The following is a 22,764-nucleotide window of genomic DNA, read 5'->3' as shown; positions in this document are numbered from 1 at the left end:
TTGTGCCATCCTTTCTAGTTTCTGTCCATTTGTATTTTTCTTCTTTTTCTGATCCAGAGTGTTACTGGGAGTATAAACTTCAGATAAATCTTTTTTGAAATTTTTCGAATGGGTTTGTGTAAGTAGATGAGTTAGTAACTCAGGCAAACACTGAAAATGTGTCAGATAAACAGAGCAAACATACAAAGGAAAACAGCCCAGTTTTTTTTTTGTTTTAAAAGTCTGAACTAAAAGCTAGAAATATAATGCAAATTACTGAAACTCTGTCATTTTTCATATTATTGAAGAAGCCATTTAGAAGTCATTGGAATTCAAATATTACTGTATGTCATGAGGGAGGGTGGGAAGGAAGAGGGAAAAACACTTTTTTTCCAGAATAACTACTTAATGATCAAGGAGCATCTGTAGTACATCCTGATTCCTGAAGTCTAAGATACTTTGAACTTTTTTTTTTCAAATTTAAAGGTAGAAATCAAGCTATTTGAAATTATTTGTAATTAACTGTCCTTTTGCACAGAGATGTTTCACAAAGCACCTCATACTTTATATTGATGTTAACTGGAAGTCATTTGGCAGGGAAATAAGGTAAATTTCCTCAAGCCAAAATTTTTGTGTAATGGTGTTTCAAGACATATTTAAATTTGAATCGTATATTAAAGTAAAAAGAAAATATACTGGGCAAGATTTTGGTTTACATCTGTCATAAAAACAAAGATAACCTGTATTATAGATTTTCAGCTGTGCCTCACTCTACCCATGTTTTTAAAAGCATTTCATAAAAAATGGTTGTTTGAAACTTAATTTTTGTAGATACCTGTGGATTATAGCTACAAAAAAAATCAATACTTGATATGTAGGAAATACAGTACTGGAATGGCTGATATATATATATATAGTTTCAGTATTAATTTTTTATTGTAAGATACATATTTTAAAAACTTTCTTATTTGGTAGAGCCTGAAACCCAGAAAAGATTTCTCAAGAACAGGTTGTGTGCAATAGTGGTATTTAGCAATAGAAGATGAGCAAGGAGGAGGCAAATAGCCACATGGCGCTTTCCGGTTTTCAGTCCTCTGAGACAGTGTATGTTTTTAGGTTTACTTTCAGTCTAATGGGCTAAAGCATGGGTAATGCCATGGTTAATGAAGAAGGATCTGATGCATTTTAATTGGCTAGTGAGGTATGAATTGACATCCATACATATCATTTGAAAAATCCAGTTAATGCCACCTGCTTTTTGTTACGTAAAACCCAAAATATTATGTATTACTTCGCACTTCGCAGCTTTCAGAACTAAAAGTAGTTCGCTGTGTGCCGTATACCTGTGGCATATTTGATGGTACAACTTTGATCAATTGTTTCGAAAAGCAGTTGAAACAGGAAGAGACCTCATCAGAAAAAAAAGAAGCGGTAGAAGCTCCACAGACGAAATTTAACTTCCCTGAGGATGTCCTCTTTGGCTTGGAGGAAGAGGAAGAAGATGCTAAGAGCATCAAAAACACCCACAAGCAGACTGGCTGGGCAGCTAACCTATTAAAGCAGTGGCTGGCCAAAAATGGCAAGGATCCTAGCTTTGAATTGGTCCCAGTAAGTGAACTCAATGATATTTTGAGAGAATTTTATTACACAATAAGAAATCACGACGGAAATACCTACAGTGTGGCAAGCTACAAGTCAATGCGTGCTGGCTTAAACCGGCATCTCAAAATGCCACCTTATAATCGTCAGATTTGCTTAATGAAGGACAAAGAGTTTGCTAGTGCAAACACGGTGTTTGTAAGTGTGCTGAAGATGCTGCGCATGCAGGGAAAGGATGAGACTCACCACCATCCTCCTATAGCTGCTGAGGACTTGCATAAGATTAAGCAATCTGGTGTGCTGGGGTTGCACAGTCCCCTTGCACTCGTCAACAAGGTGTGGTTTGATTTGCAGCTGCATTTTGCCAAACGAGGGAGGGAAATCTTGAGAGATCTGGCTCCAGATGCTTTTGTTGTTGAGAAGGACAAGAATGGGCGTAGATATGCTATGTTTAGGTATCCTGGCAAAGGAAAAAATGGTGAAGATCCCCATAAAATGGGTAAAATGTATGATATGCCAGGGGACCCAAACTGTCCTGTTTTCTCTTTGGAGCTTTATTTGTCTAAGTTACCTCCAGAGCCCCCTGCCTTTTACCTACATCCTTTAAAGCTAACATCAGAGCAAATGCAAGAACAGCCTGTCTGGTACAAAAGAGAACCAATGGGGGTGAACTACCTGGGTACAATGATGCCCAGGATAAGCGTGGCAGCCAGGCTCTCTCAGCGATACACTAATCATTCTCTCCGAACTACCACCATCCAGTTACTGTGTGAAGCAGGCCTGGGGCCCAGAGAAATAATGGCCGTGACTGGCCACCGCTCCGAGTCTGCTATTAGACACTACTGGGGCGCAGCTGAAGTTCGCTACAGGGCTTGGTCAGATGTAACGGAGAATAATGCCCCCCGTTACCTATATAGCAAGGTTCCAAATGAAGTGATAACAGAATCATTATCTGGTGCCTCAACTTCTTCTATAAATCACACTGTCTTAGAACAAAACAAAATTTTATTTCCTCAGAAAGCTGTTGTGCCATCTGGCAATAATTCTGTGACTTTAGTCCCTGGAGGGCATGCAGTTCTGAATTCTGAAAGTCACATCCTGTTGAAGCATGCTTCTTCCAAGGTGTTTCTCCCCAAGAACGTAGCCAGTGGGAATCTAACTGCCAGTCCCCTTCCAGGCTCTTGTAACAGACCTGTCTTTATAAGTCATGTGATAAAGCAAGAACCAATGACTTGATGCTTCTGTGATAGAACTGATGTCAAATGAATTACTAAAGTAGAAAATCTAACAAAACTTTTTTTCACTTGGTCCATTAATAAAATTTCATACTGCATAGTTCACCAAGAAATAGTGTGTTTGGACTCCTGAAGTGAGTTATGGAACAGAAATGTAGAGAGAGCAGGGTTTGGAGTTTGTATGACTTTCTGTGGCAGCTGGCACCCTAAGTAGCTGAACAGAGCTATTTAAAAGAAAAAAAAAAGTGAAAGGGGGTATTGATTTCCACTTAGCTGAAGAGCTGCGCTTTCTTCACTAAGTGCATGGCTTTTGTTTTGTGAAAGAGAGTGTTTATTATACCACTTCGTGCCTGCTGGCACTAATGTAGCATTTTACAAATCAAATAATTACTGAAGGCAAAAGAGAAAATACAAGTTGAATGAAGTAGACATAAATCCACTACAAATGTATATGTATGCATGAGAACACCTAGAATTTTTTGCTGTCTGTCACCCTCTCTGCTCAAATTGTCATAAGACCTATCTGAGGATTGTGCTTGCTGTAATTCCTTTTAAATTGGCTTTCTTCTACGGGTTACAGATTTATGTTTTAGATCTTTCCTTTTCCTCTTCATATTTCTGGCTAAAATTCCAATCATTCTGGACTCCAAAAGCAGTATTTGATATAAGTAATGCTAAAGTTGGTACCTCTTCCATTACCTTCCATTACCTGCCTGAAATGGGGAAACCTGTTTTTAAAAGGGTTGACAATAAGCTTGTTACTTAAATATCATATAATTGGAGTTGAAGGACTGTATATATACTTATCTTGAGAGAGGTTCCTCTGTATATTCTCTTGCCTACCCCTTCCTTCCATTGCACTTCACATTGTATCAGTTCTGCAGAATAGTTTTCAGAATTTTTTCACAAGATGTCCTGTTCTTCCTTGCCAAAGTCTATTCAAAGTTTGGTTTTAGGTTTAATTTCTTTAGATTTAATTTCTTTAGTTCATCTGTCACTACCTGTAGTAAACTGATCTGTCATTATATTTTTCATAGGAGATTTTGATAGATTAGAAATCTTGCCTCAGGACAGTGAATGTGAATTTTGCTAGTGAAATGAAATTTTCCTTAGAACAGCTCTTTTCTGAAGAAGAGAAATTGGGAGGACTACTAGTTATAGTTCACTTTTAATGAACTATGCTGGATAATTTAACTCAACTCATAGTTTGTCTCTGCTCTTCTCTGCCACGAATTTTCATTAGAGCTTTTCTCAAATAACAAATCTTAAAGTCGATAAAAATGAAAAACCGGTCATCAGATCATAAAATGGGGCAGGTTCCACTACGGAAGAAGAAATAGCATAGCATTTGAAACGGTTTCCATTGTTTTAACTAAGTAAAGTAAAAATAACTGCACTTTTTAAGTATGTAGATTTTTTTTTTATAGGTAGGGATGTGCTTATATATATATATGCATAAATACATGCAAGCACATATTCAGTGTAACACAAAGAATTAATTGTAAAAATGTAGTTCACTGGGGAAATATTAGTTCCTGGGCAATGTAGAATAATCCCAGCTGAAACAAATTTACCCTTACAAGCTCTTAATTCTGTGGAAGACTGCCTTGCTCAGAAAGGCCTGAATTTGTTTTTTTATTTTTTTTTAATTGTGGCTAATAATTAATTATATGGCCTTGGATACTGTATTTTAATTACATTACAAACCACTTCATTTTTGCAAGATGGAACATCAGTGTAGAATGTTCCATTTTCTGGTGGATGTTTTGAAAGTCTTGTATTCATCTCAACACATCATGTTTACAGTTACTTTTGTTTGCTGTTTTTACAGTTAACATGGTAGTTAATCAAACATAATGGTTAAAAAGAATTTCTGCTGCACAATCCTATATTTGTTTAGTGGCAGCATTCATTTGTAATATGACTAGTGGAAGTAAATTATGGTTCCAGGATTATCATTTTATCCAAGATGAAGTAAGGCAACTGAAAATGGTAAGGATTTTTTCTGAAAAGGAGGATAAAAAATCCTGTTTTGAGCTTGAAGCAGCATTGGTTTGTAGGAAGTGGATTCATTATTACATGTTAGTGGAAAGCTTAGTAAAAAAGATAATTAAGTTAATTCTAAGTAATAGTATATGCTTCTAGAACTTTCCAGAGCTGAAGCCCCTTCCCCTGGTGTCCCCCATCCTGTGCCCAAAATATTCAGTGGATTCTCTCTGCTCAGATTTTCCTTCTAGAAAAGCTGAGCTAAGCAGACAGAATGACTGTATCACTGCTGTTGTGAGGTCAACTGTGGTCACATCTGTAGTAATACAAGGGACAAGGCAGTGCTGTTCTTTGCTGTTCAGCCGATTTTTTTTTTTTTTAACCTGCAGGATAAGACTTAGAAACAATCCTGTGCATTGTGGTACAGATTATATAGTATGAATGTCAAGACATCTATCAGAATTGGTATGAATTGGACTCCTCAGTGGCAATATCAGTAGAGAACCTAGAACAGCATGATGACTCTTTTGGTTTTTTTTTTTTGTTTTTCCCCTTTCTTCCCAGAACACTTCCCTCACAGGTAAAGCACACTGAACCAATGATTTATGTAGTTTGTTATGAGTTAGGCTGTCCTTTGTCTCTAAATTTGTTGATACAGTATTGTCAATTGGTGAATTTAAAATTCAGTCTGAATATAACAAATTACTTTGAAAGGAATTGTTATCTATTACTCTTGATTTTTTTTTTTTGGAAGAAGTGTGAAAGTTTCATTTCAGTTGCAAATAAACACCAGTTAACATATCCATAGCATATCCAAGTCAACTGAACTGTTTTTAAGCAACAGCTGACATTTTACTGGTTTCCTATTTCCCATGCTAGAGTTGATTCTGGAAAGGTCCTTGTCCATCTATTCAGCTATCGTGATTTATGTAGCTTCTCAAAAGGTGCCTACACCTTAGATTAGCTTAGTCACGGTGACCAGTAAGCAACTTGGGCAATCATTCTGCTGTAGAGCTGCTTCTCCCTTTTCCTGCCTTCCTCCACTTTTTACTCCAAAAGCAAGTTATGGCCGAGCTTGCTTGGGGCAAGGGGGCATCTTACTGTGTTTTAGTCTCTTAACTTTAATCACATTTACACAGAAATTTTAAATGGCTACTATTCAGTCAATGTCATTTGTCAGTGGCCATCACTGTGCCTCAAGACAGTCCTAGAATTGCATTTCTGAAGGCATGACAAGCACTTTTAATGTATTACAGTATATATTACTGTGATAGGGGGAAAGGCATTTTAAATGATATTGCAAATCTTTATAATGATTATTAGATATTATATTACAAGCCTCGGTTATAGAGAAAGGATTTAGATATATTAGATATAATATATAAAGTCAGAGCTATATTGAGATAATTTATGGATTTTTTTAAATTATTATTATATTGCGGCATAAAATAACAGTGAACAAACTAAATGGGGTTGGATATATTGAAAATGCCTGGTATAAAATCAAATCTATTCCAGAATAGTATAATGTATTTATTAAACCACCAGGTCAGATGAACGGTCTTCGCTTTTTCCCTGTTGTCCACTTCAGGTGCACCTTATCCTCTGTATGGGGCAAATTTTTTTTCCAATCTAAATTTTATCTGTGTGTTTTACCTTTTCAGCTAACACTAGTTTAAAAAAAAAGAAAAAAAAAAAGTGCCATACCTGCTCCCTGTTATTTCTGTTATGCCTTGATCTGTTTGATTATTTACTATAGTTTAGTTTGAGCCATCTGGGGAGTAGTCTAAATTCCTTTTCTAAAAAGTTAATAAAATCTATTTACTTTTATACTTTTACTTGCAATGTGTAACAAACTTTGTGAATGTAGCATCTGTTAGGAAAAATGTGAGCAAAATATCAGCTTAAGGTTTCTAAGCAGGTAATTCTATGTTGTTGAAATATATTGATGAAAATATTTCCTTGCATTTCATGGTCTTGTCATTGAAAATAAACATGCACAATAATATATGTAAATGGAAACTTGGTTTTTGTCTCTGACTTTGGGATTATGTTTGTGCTGCTAAAATGCAACTAGCTTTTATTGGTAAGGTGGAACCTCTACATGAGACTAATTCTAAATCAAGGATTTGGGCATGATGACAGTGTAAAAATCATAAGGGAATGAATCAACTTAAATTCTGTTACTTATGAATGCTGCTAAATTCAGCTACATATTGTCCTGCTGGAAAGTTTTCAGTTGGCTTTATTTTTTTATTTATTTTTAATTATTTCTTTCCTTGAGACCACTTAGGTGTTACCTAAGTGATCTCCAGTTGCTAAGAGCATTTTTCAATAATAAATAAACTTATGTTTCGCAGGCACTTGTTGGTCTGCTCGAGGCTGAAAAAAAACAGTATTAAAACTATGTAACTGATAATATCATTACAGCAAACACAGATAATAACTATAAAAAGATGCATTAGACTATTCTGAAATGTGCTATAAGTAAAACAGATTTACTGATAAAATCTTGTCGTTCAAGTTGACCTTCCTGCATGATACTGTTGGGGACTGTCAGTTGGCTTCAGGGAAACAAGGTAGATGTTTCACCTTAAAACAATAAAGAAACAGTAAAGACACATGTGTGTACATGCATGTGTATATGTTCTTTATATACCCTTTCAACTGTATGATTAAGAAAAAGCAAAATCACAGCTGTAGAGAAATATTTGAAGCATTGTGTCAAGTGTATTTTCCTTTCTGATTTTGGATCAGAGTTACAACTGTGGTTGTCCAAAGTGCTCTTTTTAGGCCCTAGCAATCTCTGAGGTGGACTCCTGGAATTTTTAACTAACAGGGTAGCCCAGCCAGTGTCTACTCTTTGCAATAAAGAACTGTAAGAGTATATATTACATGAGGTGTAATAAGACTTTTTTTTTCTTGTTTGTATTTTTCTTGTTCTGTAGAAAGTTTTGCACAGTGCAGGATAAATTTTAGGGGACAGAGCAGTTTTGCCTTAAATGTAATACATAAAATGTCTGTTGAGAGTTTTTTTGAATATTATACAGGTATGCAGCCACACACTGACAAAAAAGGTATTACGGCCCTGTGAATTTGTTCGTATGAAGTATGAACTCAGTGAACTGCTAGCTTTATTGCATTATGATAATTTTTATCTTGATAAGAGATGACAAATGCATTAGGTACATGGTCAAATAAATTTTCATGACATCCTCTGCAAGGCTGAAATACTTATTTCAATTTTGTGAGAGTTACTGCATTGGAATTAAGAAGTGCTAAGGAGTGATGAGCCTGACATTGAAGCAGTGCATGACTGAAGTGTACTGGAAAATTCTAAAAACATTTAATTTCCGAAGTTACTTATACTGTGCTAGCAATCTGTAGTTTTGTATATGGATGAGTAAAAACATCATGCGGGCTATATAGTTATCCAAAGTCAGGTTCTTTCTCCTCTCTTTTTCTTTCCTTCTTTCCTTCTTTCCTTCTTCTTTCCTTCTTCTTTCCTTCTTCTTTCCTTCTTCTTTCCTTCTTCTTTCCTTCTTCTTTCCTTCTTCTTTCCTTCTTCTTTCCTTCTTCTTTCCTTCTTCTTTCCTTCTTCTTTCCTTCTTCTTTCCTTCTTCTTTCCTTCTTCTTTCCTTCTTCTTTCCTTCTTCTTTCCTTCTTCTTTCCTTCTTCTTTCCTTCTTCTTTCCTTCTTCTTTCCTTCTTCTTTCCTTCTTCTTTCCTTCTTCTTTCCTTCTTCTTTCCTTCTTCTTTCCTTCTTCTTTCCTTCTTCTTTCCTTCTTCTTTCCTTCTTCTTTCCTTCTTCTTTCCTTCTTCTTTCCTTCTTCTTTCCTTCTTCTTTCCTTCTTCTTTCCTTCTTCTTTCCTTCTTCTTTCCTTCTTCTTTCCTTCTTCTTTCCTTCTTCTTTCCTTCTTCTTTCCTTCTTCTTTCCTTCTTCTTTCCTTCTTCTTTCCTTCTTCTTTCCTTCTTCTTTCCTTCTTCTTTCCTTCTTCTTTCCTTCTTCTTTCCTTCTTCTTTCCTTCTTCTTTCCTTCTTCTTTCCTTCTTCTTTCCTTCTTCTTTCCTTCTTCTTTCCTTCTTCTTTCCTTCTTCTTTCCTTCTTCTTTCCTTCTTCTTTCCTTCTTCTTTCCTTCTTCTTTCCTTCTTCTTTCCTTCTTCTTTCCTTCTTCTTTCCTTCTTCTTTCCTTCTTCTTTCCTTCTTCTTTCCTTCTTCTTTCCTTCTTCTTTCCTTCTTCTTTCCTTCTTCTTTCCTTCTTCTTTCCTTCTTCTTTCCTTCTTCTTTCCTTCTTCTTTCCTTCTTCTTTCCTTCTTCTTTCCTTCTCTCTCTCATACAGACGTACACAGAACATGTTTTTAACGTTGCTCCTCATAATTTAAGATTAATTTTTGCTATTATGTAACGCCTTGGTGCATCATACATGATTGTGTCACATGCTTCATGCTTTTGTCTGTCTTAAAATACTCAGATTCTTTCCTTGTTACTCTAGGAATTGTCAAAACAAAAGTATTTACACTATGTCAGTGCAACACAAAAGATGTTCAAAATTTGGATATTTACTATTCTGCATTAATTTTGATTTTGCACTGAGGTGAGGTTGGGGTTTGGGAATTTTTGTTTTGTTTTGTTTTTCCTTTTCCTCCACTGTTACTCAATATTTGTTTATGAAAAGCAGGTGGCATTACCTTAATAGCTGTGTTATTTCTATGTGATGAACTGAACCATGGCGTTATATAATACCAAAACATTTTTTAAATTATATATCTTATATGAATAGATAATTACATGTTGATAGTTTTCTTCCAGAAATCAACATTTACCTTTCTTTTGTGGTAAACAATATTGCATTTAGGTGTATTACATAAAAAGGTATATTATACAAAAATTTCTGTTCAATTTACATTTTAGAGGTTTTTGTTACCAATTTTCTTTAGTAGTACATTCCTACTATATATGCTGTGATGTTCTAGTCATTTTTGTGATAACTTTTTTCACAATTGTAGTTATGATGAAAATACCCCCTTCTTTTCTGAGCACCATCTCTACTACACCTGTGTTGTTTTTTTTTAAGTTCAGTCTCATTTCTTTGTTTGCTTTATTTCTGGAATTGGATTTTTTTTGTTGCTATTGTTTTCCCAAAATTACCAGTGATGCAGCCAACTCATCTGCAGCAATGATGATCTGAAAGAGTTGCTAGATGAAAAAGTTGAGGTGTTCTCTCTTCTTCTACAGTATACAGTACTGCAGTACTGTTCTACAGTATAAAAATAATATTAATCCAATAAAAAGTATGTGGAAAGCTGTGCATAGAACACAGACTATAAACCTCTCTGTGTCCTGGTTTCGTTGATATGTACTGGGTCTTAATTATAGAGTATTTACATTGATTTGACTGCAGATCTTAATTGTGGCTTCAGAGTGGGTCCCAAACTGGCAAATCTTGCAATTTTCACATTCAGTAAGTTCCCTTGTATGTAGGCATTTTTAACAAATTATAGGTATTTTAGGTCCTATATGAGCTCTTCTTCTCTGACACATTTTCCTTCATTTCTACATGAACATACAAGACAGTTCTGAACACCACACAATCAAAACTGCATGCAGTAATACCGAGTTGGAAGTTCATAGAACTTTCTCAACTCATATGGTTAAGTAGGGCTGCAAAGCTGCTGGTTCTTGTACAAAGTATTTTTCTAGGGATTTAGATTTTCTTATGGAGTAAGAATTGACAGGAAGTTACTTTCAGGATTAGTGTTACTCTTTCTTTCCACAATTGTTCATATATCTCATCATACACTCTTTATGTAATTTTCTAGTGGCAAAGAGAGTAACAGTTCAAAATACACACTGCTGACTGGAAAATTGCCTAGTTGGAATGAAATTCCTCTCAGCTTTGTGCTAATCAAGTAATCATTGATTATTTGAGTGTTCCTTTTATCTTAAGCTTCAAGTGCGTAAATCAGATCATCATACTCAGAAAACTGGAAAGTCTCTGAAATAGAAATGGCTCAGGAGAAGAACTCCATGATTAATAAATCCGTGAGATATTTGTGTATAGGTAGCAAAGGTAGAGCTTTAAAGAGATCTCTTCTATTGCTTTTAAACATAAGTAGTTTAGGTATTCCTGCCTGCAGTTTTGTATCTCAGGTTATCATCAAGATTTAAGCAGTGGCAGCAAGAGATTTTCAGGCAAATTGTGTTAATTTAACTGCACAGGGAAGAGGTTGTTCATGTCAGGCACTCCAGATGCAGACACTCTCACTTGGAGATGGCTTTCATTTGTGCTTGTGATCGTACTGTGGTTCTCCATCTCCCCAGAAGTTCGCTTATGTGAGAACTGTCTTCAGAATCTCTTCTAAGGCTTGCTTTAACCCAACAGAGAGTTATAGGGGAAACAGTCCCAATGCTTGAGCTGTTGCACCTGTCCCCATCTCACAGCACTTCCTAAGATTTGTAGTATTTGTTTGTACTGGCCACGTATGACTGTTAATTCTTGTATTTTTTCCATGGTAATTGCTCAGTAATTTTGAGAATTATGTCCCTCTCCTTGACTCTCTTTCTGTCCCAAGGGACCTGGTGGTTACTGTAGTTCATAAAGTAGCAGCAATTCAGTCCAGCAATAAGTGGTCACCTCTTCAACAAAACCACAATCCTGCAGCAAGCTTAAGGAATCATAAATTCACACTATTAGAGATCTTTTGTAGAAAACATATAGAAAAGATATCAGACTTTCCCCGTTTTTTTCCTGTTACCTAAGGGGAAAAATTACTGGTCCCTCCAGTTTGAACAGCCAAGGAACAGCCATTGATGCAGTGGATAAGTCTTGTCTGATGGTCTTCTGATTTTTTTTATAACTATTAGCCTTCACGAAAGCTTAGATGCTTTTATTCTCTTTAAAGAAATTATTTCAATTGACTTCATCTATAGAATAGTTGAACCAATGTTTTTTGATAAAAATACAGTAATAAAATGAAATTACTTGTTGTTGTGAAGCCAGTTTTGCTATAGGCATATTGGCTGACCTGTTTCAAGATAAGTAATACATTGTCCTGGTGACTGTTTTCAAAAAAATACACTATTATGGAGAAAAGCACAGGTTACAGTTGATTAAAAGTACTGAGAGTCATGTTTGAAAGATACTATGAAGTATCAAATTGTCATTTATTTACCTGTAAAAAGACAATTTTAACAGCTGGTTATTGGGTGTTTATTATTATTTCTTAAAAAGTTAAAAAAATATTTTAATACTTGATATTGCACTCCAGTCCTTCAGTTATTGCCTGTTTTTCAAGTCCTGGGAAATTTGTCTGAAACTTCCACCTCCTGCTCATGTCGTCTATTGTTTTTTAAAAAGTGCTTTAATTCTGAGACCTCTCCTACTCAGTGTTCGATTCATACCCTTTTCCTCATGCCTCCCCTGGGTTTGCTTTTGCAAAATGAAGGAGTTTTGTCTTTCAGAGTGGGAAGGTCACAGGAGGTGATTCAGGAGGTGTCATTGATCTTACACTGGATGATGAAGATGATGGCTCTTCTCAGGGTAAGCAAAAAAGATTCTGACAGCTGTAAGGGTAATTGAGCTGCAAATATTTTTTTCATTCTCTTGAATGATAAAAAAAGGAATGAAGCTTCTGTTTCTGCCTAGTGAAACAAGTATTTGGGAAACATGATATAATTTGGATAGCTGTTACTGTGTCACTTTTTAACAGGGGACATATGGTGGACACTGAGTCAAATATGAGCTAACAGCTTGTTCTCATTGAAATGTAAGTTAATACTCCCTCTTACTGGTGCTAATGAGACTATATCTGGAATATTGTGGCTGTCAGGATAGTTGACCTGGAATACATGACCTGTGAGAAGAGGTTGACAGATGTTGGCTTGTTTAGTCTACCAAAGAGCATGTTGAAGCATTGTAATAGCCTACAACAACTTGATGACCTGCAACAAGGTGATTATAAAGATGATGGAGCAAAACTGTCCTCAGAAGCGCCAGATGATGTATCAAGGCAGAATGGCCAAGAATTACATATTAGGAGGCTAAAGTCAAGCGGAAAAAAATCATTACAGGAAGATAGTGCAGGACAGGAGCAGATTATGTAGAGGAGATTGTAGAATCTCTACAATCGAATTTCAGCTACACAAAACCACAGCCCATCTGATCTTGTCATTAGTGGTAGTCCCACTGCCACAGGACATTGGGCTTCAGGGCCACCAGAGGTCCTTTCCGACCAGGATTTTAATGATTCTGTAAATTCCGTAGTTGAGTGCCAGGATACCTCAGCATGGGAATCATGCCTTTATTGCTGTCATCTATCTAAAGGTTGGTTCTCAAAGATTTTTTTTAAAGGATCGTTATACTCAGAATATGACACTGCCAATAAGGTTTAACTATCCAGTCCTATTTAACATACTATAAAATCTACCTATGGGTCTATGGTGTGTTTTAATTTAGCTTGTCATAGCACTGTGATGTATTTCAGCTGAAGCTCCATTTAGTAGAAAGTAAAACTATTTTGTAGATTTGTTGGTATCTCACTACTGTGGATTATCAATAGCAAGTATTTTAACTTCTTGAGATTTTGGGGGGAGGGGAGAATAGTGTTTTTGTTTGTTTGTTTTTTGGTTTTTTTTAAGGGCTTTCTGTTTTCAAGTTCTCGTGTTTCTTGTTAGAATAACAGTTCCTGCTAAAGTAGAAGAATGCTGTTTTGATTTTGGTGAAAAAAAAAAAAAGAATACAATAGTATTTAGGCTTCTCCTTTTTTTTTAAGGTCTTTAGCCCTTAATGCTTTTTAGTGGAAATGTTTAGCGGAAATGTGGAAACATTTAGCGGAAAAGTTTTTAAAAACTTTTAACGGTGTTTCATTATATTGAGGTATCCAAATTATGCTGAAATATTGCAAGACTTTTGCAAGAGAATAAAAAGTGGAATTTAGATTGGGATTATTAAAGTGAGGTAATTGAGTGATTTTTTTTTTTCTTAATTTGATTTACAGAGTGAAAAGATGAAAGAAAAATCATCCTAGGAAATCTTCTTTAGTGGTCTGTGCATGACAACAAGACTAAATAACTCTGTGATACTCTAATTTCTGTTCACTATTGTTTATACTCTTCTTTTTTTTTTTTTCTCAAGGAGATGCCAAGAAGCAGAACCAGACAGCAGTGACAGGGGTGAGCTTGTCTGCTCAGCCCCTGGCTCGCCCCTTACAGCCTTTGCAGCCAAACCCTCTGCAGCAGACAGGTGTGCCAACAAGTGGACCGTCTCAGACCACAATACATGTATTACCTACAGGTAACTTCATTCAACATCTACCAGAGTCCGGTACCCTCTGAGCAGGTTCTTTCTAATATTCCACACATACAGAGAGTGCAAGCTTTAACATAAACGTTTATGTTACAATATTTGATGTTGCACAGGATTTTTGATTTAGCAGCGTGGTTCAGCAGTGTACTGAATTCACAATACAGATGCCTATGTGCATACAGCTCAATCGCAGTACCGGTGTGGTTGTCTTTACCGGACTCTGTATGGTCTCTGTATACTCTCTGTTGTGACCTTGGGCATGCCCAAGCACAGAGAAGGAGGAGATGGGTTGGAAGACAGCTCAAGCCTGTGGCTGTCTTCAGTAGTCCTCTGTTAGTTGTTCAAGCTTTGTACCCTGTGTTAGGTAGAGCCACATGTGCACTTCCTTCATGCTGGTCTGGCTAATCTCAGAGAACCGTTTACACTTGTTTGATCAGCTTGGGAAGAAGAGTTCACATCAGTTAATCCATTCAACAGATGCATCTGCTTATCTAACACAAAGGTCATCTTCTAGTGATCAAAAGTAGACATAATTTCACGGAGATGGTTTTATTTTGTGTGGCTCAGCTGAGTCAGCTTTCTAAAGGATGTATGCAATCTGGAATAGGGCTATCTGGTCCGTGCCTTGCCTTTTTTATGTTATGGTCTTTCTTTTCCAGCTCCGACAACGGTGAATGTAACACATCGTCCAGTGACACAAGCTGCTGCAAGACTTCCTATTCCAAGAGCCCCTGCTAACCATCAAGTGGTCTATACCACTCTCTCTTCTACACCAACTCAGAATCCAGTAAGAGGAGCTGTCATGCCAAACCCAGGTTTAAGGCCAGTTAACCCACAGAGTGGAGGTAAGGGACTACTTCTATACACTTTTCAGCACAGCACAAGTTGCCTGAAGAATGGGTTTTCCTAAAGTACTATCCCAAAATTACAGAGATTAGGCGCTTTTTTTTTTTTTTTTTTTTTTTGTCCAGCTTGCAGACTTGAGAAAATGTTGAGCTATTAGGAAATCATTCTTCCTGTAGACACACGGATAACAAAAAACTGGAATGAAGTAATCTCAGGCACTGATTCTACCAGTTGTGCATTGCTGGATGATATGCCAAATACATTACAAAGTAGAAGTTAATGTGATGACCACCAGTATTTTGTAAAAGGGTAGTAAGGGACAGTGTTGATATTAAATAATAATTTTAGAGTATATACATAGGTACTCAATCACATCCAAATTCTGCCTAAAAGCTCAGTTTCAATCAGCCATCCTAATGTAATTCTGTAACAAACTTTGTCTTTTGTTTTGAAGTAGCAGCGAATTTTCTTTTTTTCTTAAGCCTAGACAGATGAAGTTTCCCACCAGATTTATCAGAAATTAATGTATGGTTGAGTCTCCTTGACTTTAGATGCCAGCAAATTCACCTTGACGTTGCAAACATAAGTGGTATCTTCCTGCAATGATAAACTCATTTTTTTTTAGATGAATTTTTTTCTCGAGTGATTGATTTAAACTTTTTTTTTTAGTTCCGCCACTAATCCTACCCTTTATGTGCCATGGTTATTTTTACATGGCTCTGCATATGTTTCCCTGTACTGATGCTCTAGAGGCTGTTTTTATGTGACCTCTGGATCCTGTATTTTTTAGACATACGTCTGTATAAACCAGACTCAAAACACTACAAGCTTAAATAATGTAAGACTGTGCCTATATAGGTTTGCGCAAAAAAAATATTTTTTGAAGTAATTTTTGGAAAACAGTACCAGTGTATTTTTATAGCAATTAAATTGAAATTATCTTAAATATATTAAATTCTAGGTATCTTGTATAATTACTGAGTTTGGCCACATTGCTTTGGGCTGTGAAAATATGGACTATGTTAGTTAAGTTGTCTTCTGACTTGGTCAGCTAGTTCTTGAAATATCTTTGCAATGCTGAAGTCTGGAGAAAATACTGTTCTTTTCAGGGGTCTTGTTCATATGAACTATCAGTTCAGCAGACTGTTTATCCTGCAGTAGTTTGCGCAGCTTCAGTAACTTGTTAGATAAATATGTCAAAAGGAAAATAATGTAAAAGAGCTGGCTGGAGTTCAGCACTTTCATTTAACTACTCTTACTCAATAATAAAAGCATTAGGATTTGACACTTCATTTGATTTCACTGCCTCAGGCTCACAGTTTGTGTAGACTTCTTAACACCCATCACCTCTGATACCTCAATGACTATCGACTGAAGAAATACAGTACACAGTAGCTGTGTAAAATCTGTCCTTCTGTGAGCTGCTCTTTTTCTGTTCTGGAATATTAGAACACCAGGATCTCTTACACTTGTGGAACATGAGAGTGGTGGAGGTTGCCCCAGGTCTTTTATTTTTGGATAGAAATACAGGAAATTCTGGATATTCTCTTCAAGGCAATTTACTCCTCTAATCTATTACTGCCAGCCAGGTCAGTTTGCTGTGGTTTTGAATGGAATGGTATCTTCTGTGAGGATTTTGGCATCCATAGTGGCCTCTCTCCTGAGAGGGAGGACAAACTTGTCATCAAGGACTCAATCTTTCATTTTCTGTGCTATACACAGTGCAGCATTGTGGCAATTGGATGTTGATAGCATTTTGCTATGGCAGCATTTATCTCTTTCTTTCTGAATTCCAAAGTGATTTAACTTTATTTTCATACTCAGGCTCCTTAAATCTCACCCAGCCCTTCCATCCATTTCTTTCTTGTGCTACCAATGATTAAAGTTTCAGTCAGTCCCCTTGCCGATATATACTCTTGCTTACTTTCAGTCTTACAGCTTTGGTGAAGAGGGAGATGGTTTTATTTTTTATAGTACTTAATCTCTCTGCTTGTGGGCTGTTCAAGAGAGGAGTGTCATTTTAAAATTTGCTTTCATGCAGCTGAACCAAGGAGTTGGTCTTCCAGTGTTCTGTCCAGCTGATCATGTGTTCTCTTATAGGTATGACAGTACGAATGCCTCCAACAACTGCGTATGTTGTGAACAACGGACTCACTCTCGGATCTGGAGCCCCTCAGCTCACGGTGCATCATCGACCACCACAAGTACACACTGTGAGTATTGTAAGTCTGAATCTATTTACCACAGTTACTGCATTAGTGTCTCAGATCATTTCTTAGGGTGAGTTGTGGAATGGTGAGATGTCTTGTAGGTAGGTCAGCTCTGCAGCCAATTTGTGTGTGTGCCACCACACTGTTACCTCCTGCGATCTATGCCAAGAACAGTGGAGGTGTGTGATCAGTTAGCTCACTCCAGAGCTCCGCAAATCACTTGTAACACATCTTGAAAAGTGGTGCGTGAACTGTCTGCCGGTGACTTGTGCAGTCAGGGTTAAAGAAAACCTCATGCAAAAAAAACTTCAGCAAGGATTGAAGAATCTAATTTGCGAGTTTGGCTGCAAAAGGGATAACCAGTTTCTCAGCACAGCTCTATGTAGATTTTAGGGTGAAGCCAAGATAGAGACAACAACCTCAAGTTTGCTGACTCTGAAATTTTAGATTTTTTTAAAAATTACTGTTTAGATTAATTCTTTCTGCCCTACCTGAAACGCCTTTTAGTAGTTATTCCAAAATTGACTTCAACTCAGTGAACTAGATCATATTACTGACTTAGGCCAGCAGCCCTAAAGTCACTGCTGTTATACCAAAGTGTGTTCATCCCACTGGATTTGTTATGGTTTTGTTATTGAAATTGAGCCCTATTGTTTGCTTGTTGTTGGGAAGTCGTGTTATTGCTGATCTCCTGAAATGATACATGTATTACTAAGAAGGTTGCTCACCATTCTTTGAATCTAGACACCATTCAGCTTTATGCACACCCTGCGGATAAATAATGAAAAGAAATCCTGCAACTTCTACACAGAAAACTCGGAGGGCACAAAAACTATCCCAACTTCCACCCTGAAAGGCCCCTGGCCTGAAGAACAACAAAATTTCATACTCATTCTAACCCCATTCCTAAATCCATGTTAATTAATGTAAGTGATAGTTAGGAATGTTTGTAACCTAAAAATTTTCATTGGAAAGCCTCATTTCTGCCCTTATTTGAAAACTTCTTGGAAACTTCTGAGGCTGAGCTTTGGTGATGAGTTTAGGTGAACAACATTCATGCAGCGTAGCCCATTCCCTCTCTTGCCTGAGAAGCAGCCTGTCAAGAGGTGAAAAGTTGTCAGCCCAGTCGACTACTGGTGGTGTTGGGGGCAGTGAGGAAACAGCAGCTTGGACATGGATTAGATCAAACTCGTTTTTAACCTGTCTTGGTAAAAGGCACTGTTCACCATCCCTCACGTCTTGGGTGGGGGAAGTAAAGAAGATACAGGGGAAATAACTGTGACAATGATATTCTGTCCAGCTAATGATTTAAATGGGAATAATAAGAACTTATTGCATCCTTGTTCTCCCCTTTCTCACCTGTTGCTGCTGTTCTCTTCTGCCTACACGGGATTTTGAGTTGCAGGGTTGGGTGGCTGCAGGCTGGTTTGTTTCCATTTGCCTCAGGAATTATGAAGTAGAGCCCCCTGCCACTGCAACAGACTCTAACCTTTACCTTTTTGCTGTTCTACTGCATAGGAGCCACCTCGCCCTGTACATCCTGCCCCACTCCCGGAGGCACCACAGCCACCTCGGCTGCCCCCCGAAGCTGCCAACACTTCCCTGCCTCAGAAGCCACAGCTGAAACTGGCCCGGGTCCAGAGCCAGAATGGCATTGTGCTGTCGTGGAGCGTCGTGGAAGTGGACCGGAGTTGTGCTAGTGTGGACAGTTACCACCTCTACGCCTACCACGAGGACCCAAGTGCCACCATGCCCTCCCAGTGGAAGAAGATAGGGGAAGTGAAGGCGCTCCCATTACCCATGGCATGCACTCTTACTCAGTTTGTGTCTGGCAGCAAATACTACTTTGCAGTGCGGGCTAAGGACATCTATGGACGTTTCGGACCCTTCTGTGACCCTCAGTCCACAGATGTGATCTCTTCCCAGAGCAGTTAGAGATCTTTAGAGCCTTTAAATGTGTCCCACTACCAAGAATCACCCCAGTTTGGGGGGTTCGATCCAATGCATGAAATTCACTGTCAAATCCACTCACTGCAGGATTACTTTAAACAGCTCTGTGATATACTACATGCATTGAGAACCGAAAGAAAAATAAAGTCTCGCCTGCAGCAAGAGAAACTGTTTTCCTGGGTAGCTCAAGTCATGGGCTGTTAGAAAATTTCATATTCCCTTCCATGACAGCTGGTTCCACCTAGTTACCTACTAGGTGCCCTTTATCCAAGGGTGCCCTGGACCTCTGGAGTTCTGCTTCAGAGCAGGAACAAAATAAATTGCACAGTTTGTCTGGAGCAGAACATACACATTGGTCATATCTACAACAGTGCTAACATGAGGGCAAGAACAGTTTTGCCTCTTGCATCCCTGCTCTGTGAGCAGGCTGTGATGTGAAAGGTGATTCAGGGTCTCACTTCCGTGCTGGAAAATGGAGTGGTCTGATCTCATTTTTCAAACTGTCATCAGTTCTCTGGGGGGAGAGAAGGAAATTTGAGTCTGGCCAAGGCAAGAATGTGTGTGTGAATTTGGAGGTGGTGCAAAGAAAAGAAAAAAAAAATACAAACACACAAAAAAACACTACCTCCTACTTCTTCCCCCATAAGAGCTTTTTTTATTTTCCTCATCTTCCCCCAACAGGTCTTGGGAGCATTTCCAGGTCAGATTTGAAACTGGATTGTAGAGACTGCATTCACATCTTAGCTCAGATGATTTCTCTGCCCCTCTCTTATACATCCAGCCCTATTTTTTAGATTTATTTTGTGCCTTAAAGAGTAATTTCAGAAATAAATGTAGCCAGATATATTGTGGTGTTCTTATTTGTTTGGAGTTATTTTTCCTTTATCCCTTTTGCCTTCCATAGCTGCTTTTCATTTTCCTGCCCCCAGTAATTAGGCATTTGTGTGAAGCCCAGGAAGTGTAACATCTGCTGATGCCGGATTTATCTTCATCTGTAGTACAACTCAGCACTCCTCCCTGCAATTTCCGAGTAGCTAATTTTGTCCTGTGAAGAAAATATTAAGTATACAAACAGTATTTTACACCAGAGCCTTTCCCTGTTCTCTTGGGAAAGGCCTATGCTGCCGTTCAGCCAAAGAAGACGCCCCTGTGGGTGGCACTGGGAAAGCCCCTGCCTGTTCACACCCAGGCTGCAGGCTGAGGTAATGTCACAAGGTACCACGTTGGCTTCCCAGTCACCTGTCTGCCTCTGCAGGAAGCCCACACACACCCAAAGCAGCTTTGAAATTGTTTTAGACACTGGCCCCAAAATTGGGAACAACTGCAAAAGTTAATGGAATCTTTCATCATGATTCTGAGCTGAGGGGGAAAAAAAAACTGCCCCCCTGTCCTGTTGTCAGGTTGTAGTTTATTTATGAGAAAAACAGGTTTAGCACCCTTGGACAAGAAAGGATATGAAAGATTTTCATTTCAGCACTTCTTAGGACCATTGTGTCATTTGTGCCCACCAGAACCAAACAAAGGATTTGGAAGGGAGACGATTTTTTGTTTTATTTTTCATTATGTGACAAAATTGCATAAAATAGATCTTTTTTTTTCAATTCTATTACTCTCTTTCCTAAAATTAAGAGGTTTTCAAATGTAAATCATAGTTGAAAAGGGCAGGAAAAAATAAACCCTGAAACATGCCTGGTAAAATACACTATGAGGCTATGGGTTCGTAGTTGTGTTTCCTTCAAGAACTTTTATCAGTTAAAGAAAGCGAGTTTTGTCCATACTATTTCACTGTGTTCCTTCATGTAGCTCCTTCCTGTAGGATTTTCACTTCTGTCAGGTGAGTAACAAATATTCTCTATATGGAAACTTGCATTTAAGCGGTAGCAGTTTTAGCGATTTGAGCGAACGAGGATTTTGTCCAAACTCAACTATCATGAGAGAAGGTTCACACTGAATCTCAAGTGTGAACGATGCATTACTCCTCCCTGGAGTAACAGTTGTCCCTGTATTACTGGTGCCAATAATCAATAATGCCTTGATTTTTTTTTCTATGTTTAACTAAATGTTTTGTCTGCCTCTTTCAAGGCTCAAAAATCACTTAAAAATGTGTTTCGCCTGCCTATGGCAAGTTGGATCCTTTACACAGCCTTTTCTGTAGCAGAGGCTTAGGACGGGGTTTCTTCTAGCTCATGGCTGTTCAATCCTTGGGCAATTTTTAATGTGTTTTTTGAGGTGGTACCAAAGGGCCTTTGAGAGGCCATATCAGTATGACGAGGTTTTATAATTTGAAAGTTAAAAATTAGAAAACAACCTAGAACTTACGCTGGTTATTTGTGATTCCAACCCAAACTATGCCTGAACTTTTCTAAAGTTTGTGCTGGCTTTTAGGCCATGGCTGCCCTGGCTCTGTCTTGCCTGGGTGGGGAAGAGGGGGACGGGGTGCTCACCGTTAACTTTCTGTTTTTCCTTCAGTGGAGGTTTTGTTCCTTGGGGTGCTGTGGGTTGTATTTAGCAGTTTGTAGGCTGTGTCTTTAGAGGAAGACACCTCTGTTATGAGGAAGGATGTGGTTGCAAGGCAGTGTAAAACCTGACTCATTTAACAGATCTGTATCCACTCTACATGGCAGAGAGCAGTTAATTTGTGTGGATGGACTAAGCCTGCCAAAGCCACCAAAACTGCAAAGGCGGAAGCTGCATTTTCTTCTGTTTCACCCTAGCAGCAGAGCTGTTAACACCCAATTTCAGGATCTTAAGCAAGTGCTGGTGACAAGGTACATGCTAAACTGTAACTTGACTTTGAGATGCCCATCTCAGTTTGGCCACCTTCCAGGTAGCAAGTCCTCAGCTCACTGATACGCAGAAAGCCTCACTGCTGTAACAGGTCTCTGCAAAGACCTTACTCTTTAGGTTAACCAGCTGGTGTGTTCCGGCAAAGTGTCCTTAGCCACAATGACACTTCCTGGTGGTGTACGGGACCTGGGGAGTTGCTTTGCTTTTAACATCACCCTTTGCTTCCAATAAATGCTGAAACTACTTTTAGGAACTGAAATTCTGCTAGTAACAAACATTTCATAACTGTTTTCATTTAATGGATTTATTTGAGAATATTACCACAACATCCTAGAATGTTCAATATGGAACTGTTAACACTCCATGCTTCTAGACTGGGCCCTTGGTGAAAGTTTGTTTCTGGAGGCTTCCTGTTTTTAAATATGCTAAAAAAATCTCCACATGGTTTCTTAAGGGACAAGAGTTTTAGTTTCAACTGGTTTTAGTCTCAACTCTGCACTTCATGCAAGTACTTCCCATCTAGTTTTTCAATATGTTGTAGAAACCTGTTCCTTGTTCAGAGTTTTGCTCTTGCTCTGGGTACATCACATGGTACAGAACCGAAGTTGATTCTACAGCTGTATTTTCCATCCTCATTTGCCTTCTGCTTTGTCTAGGGTTTGTTTTCTCTGTGTAATATGTGCAGATCTGGATGTCCAGCTAAAAACATTTTTGGTTGATTTGGTTTTTGCTTGAAGCCTAACTGTGGTGCGTTGATAGCAAAATGCTCTTCACTTCAACTGAGTTTGTCCTAGTTACAGCTTCACTGACCACCTTCATTTCAAAGTACATCTACAAAAACTTTATCAGATATTTTATTCAGGTAACTC

The 22,764-nt window shown here is 38.0% G+C and overlaps 1 protein-coding gene across 5 annotated transcripts in view; it reads left to right on the top strand.

Moving 5' to 3' along the window:
- The window catches only part of ATF7IP (activating transcription factor 7 interacting protein), a 31,738-nt gene extending 12,386 nt beyond the window's left edge, over nucleotides 1-19,352 (top strand). The window contains exons 10-15 of one of the 5 annotated variants that reach the window (XM_088532852.1): nucleotides 1,372-1,587; nucleotides 12,260-12,338; nucleotides 13,935-14,090; nucleotides 14,762-14,947; nucleotides 17,049-17,161; nucleotides 18,677-19,352. In XM_088532852.1, coding sequence (XP_088388978.1) covers nucleotides 1,372-1,587; nucleotides 12,260-12,338; nucleotides 13,935-14,090; nucleotides 14,762-14,947; nucleotides 17,049-17,161; nucleotides 18,677-19,093 — 1,167 coding nt within the window. In that variant the 3' untranslated portion in view covers nucleotides 19,094-19,352. Of the gene's footprint in view, nucleotides 1-1,371; nucleotides 2,987-12,259; nucleotides 12,339-13,931; nucleotides 14,091-14,761; nucleotides 14,948-17,048; nucleotides 17,162-18,676 lie in introns of those variants that run through there. The other 4 variants (XM_088532851.1, XM_010223276.2, XM_088532853.1 and 1 more) reach the window with 4 other exon arrangements.
- The last annotated feature ends 3,412 nt before the right edge of the window (nucleotides 19,353-22,764 follow it).

Source organism: Tinamus guttatus, unplaced genomic scaffold (genome assembly GCF_059628265.1).
Source record: "Tinamus guttatus ecotype Peru unplaced genomic scaffold, ASM5962826v1 Tinamus_guttatus_pri_ptg000472l, whole genome shotgun sequence".
Taxonomy (NCBI): Eukaryota; Metazoa; Chordata; class Aves; order Tinamiformes; family Tinamidae; genus Tinamus; species Tinamus guttatus.
This window is presented reverse-complemented; position numbering and strand designations above follow the sequence as displayed.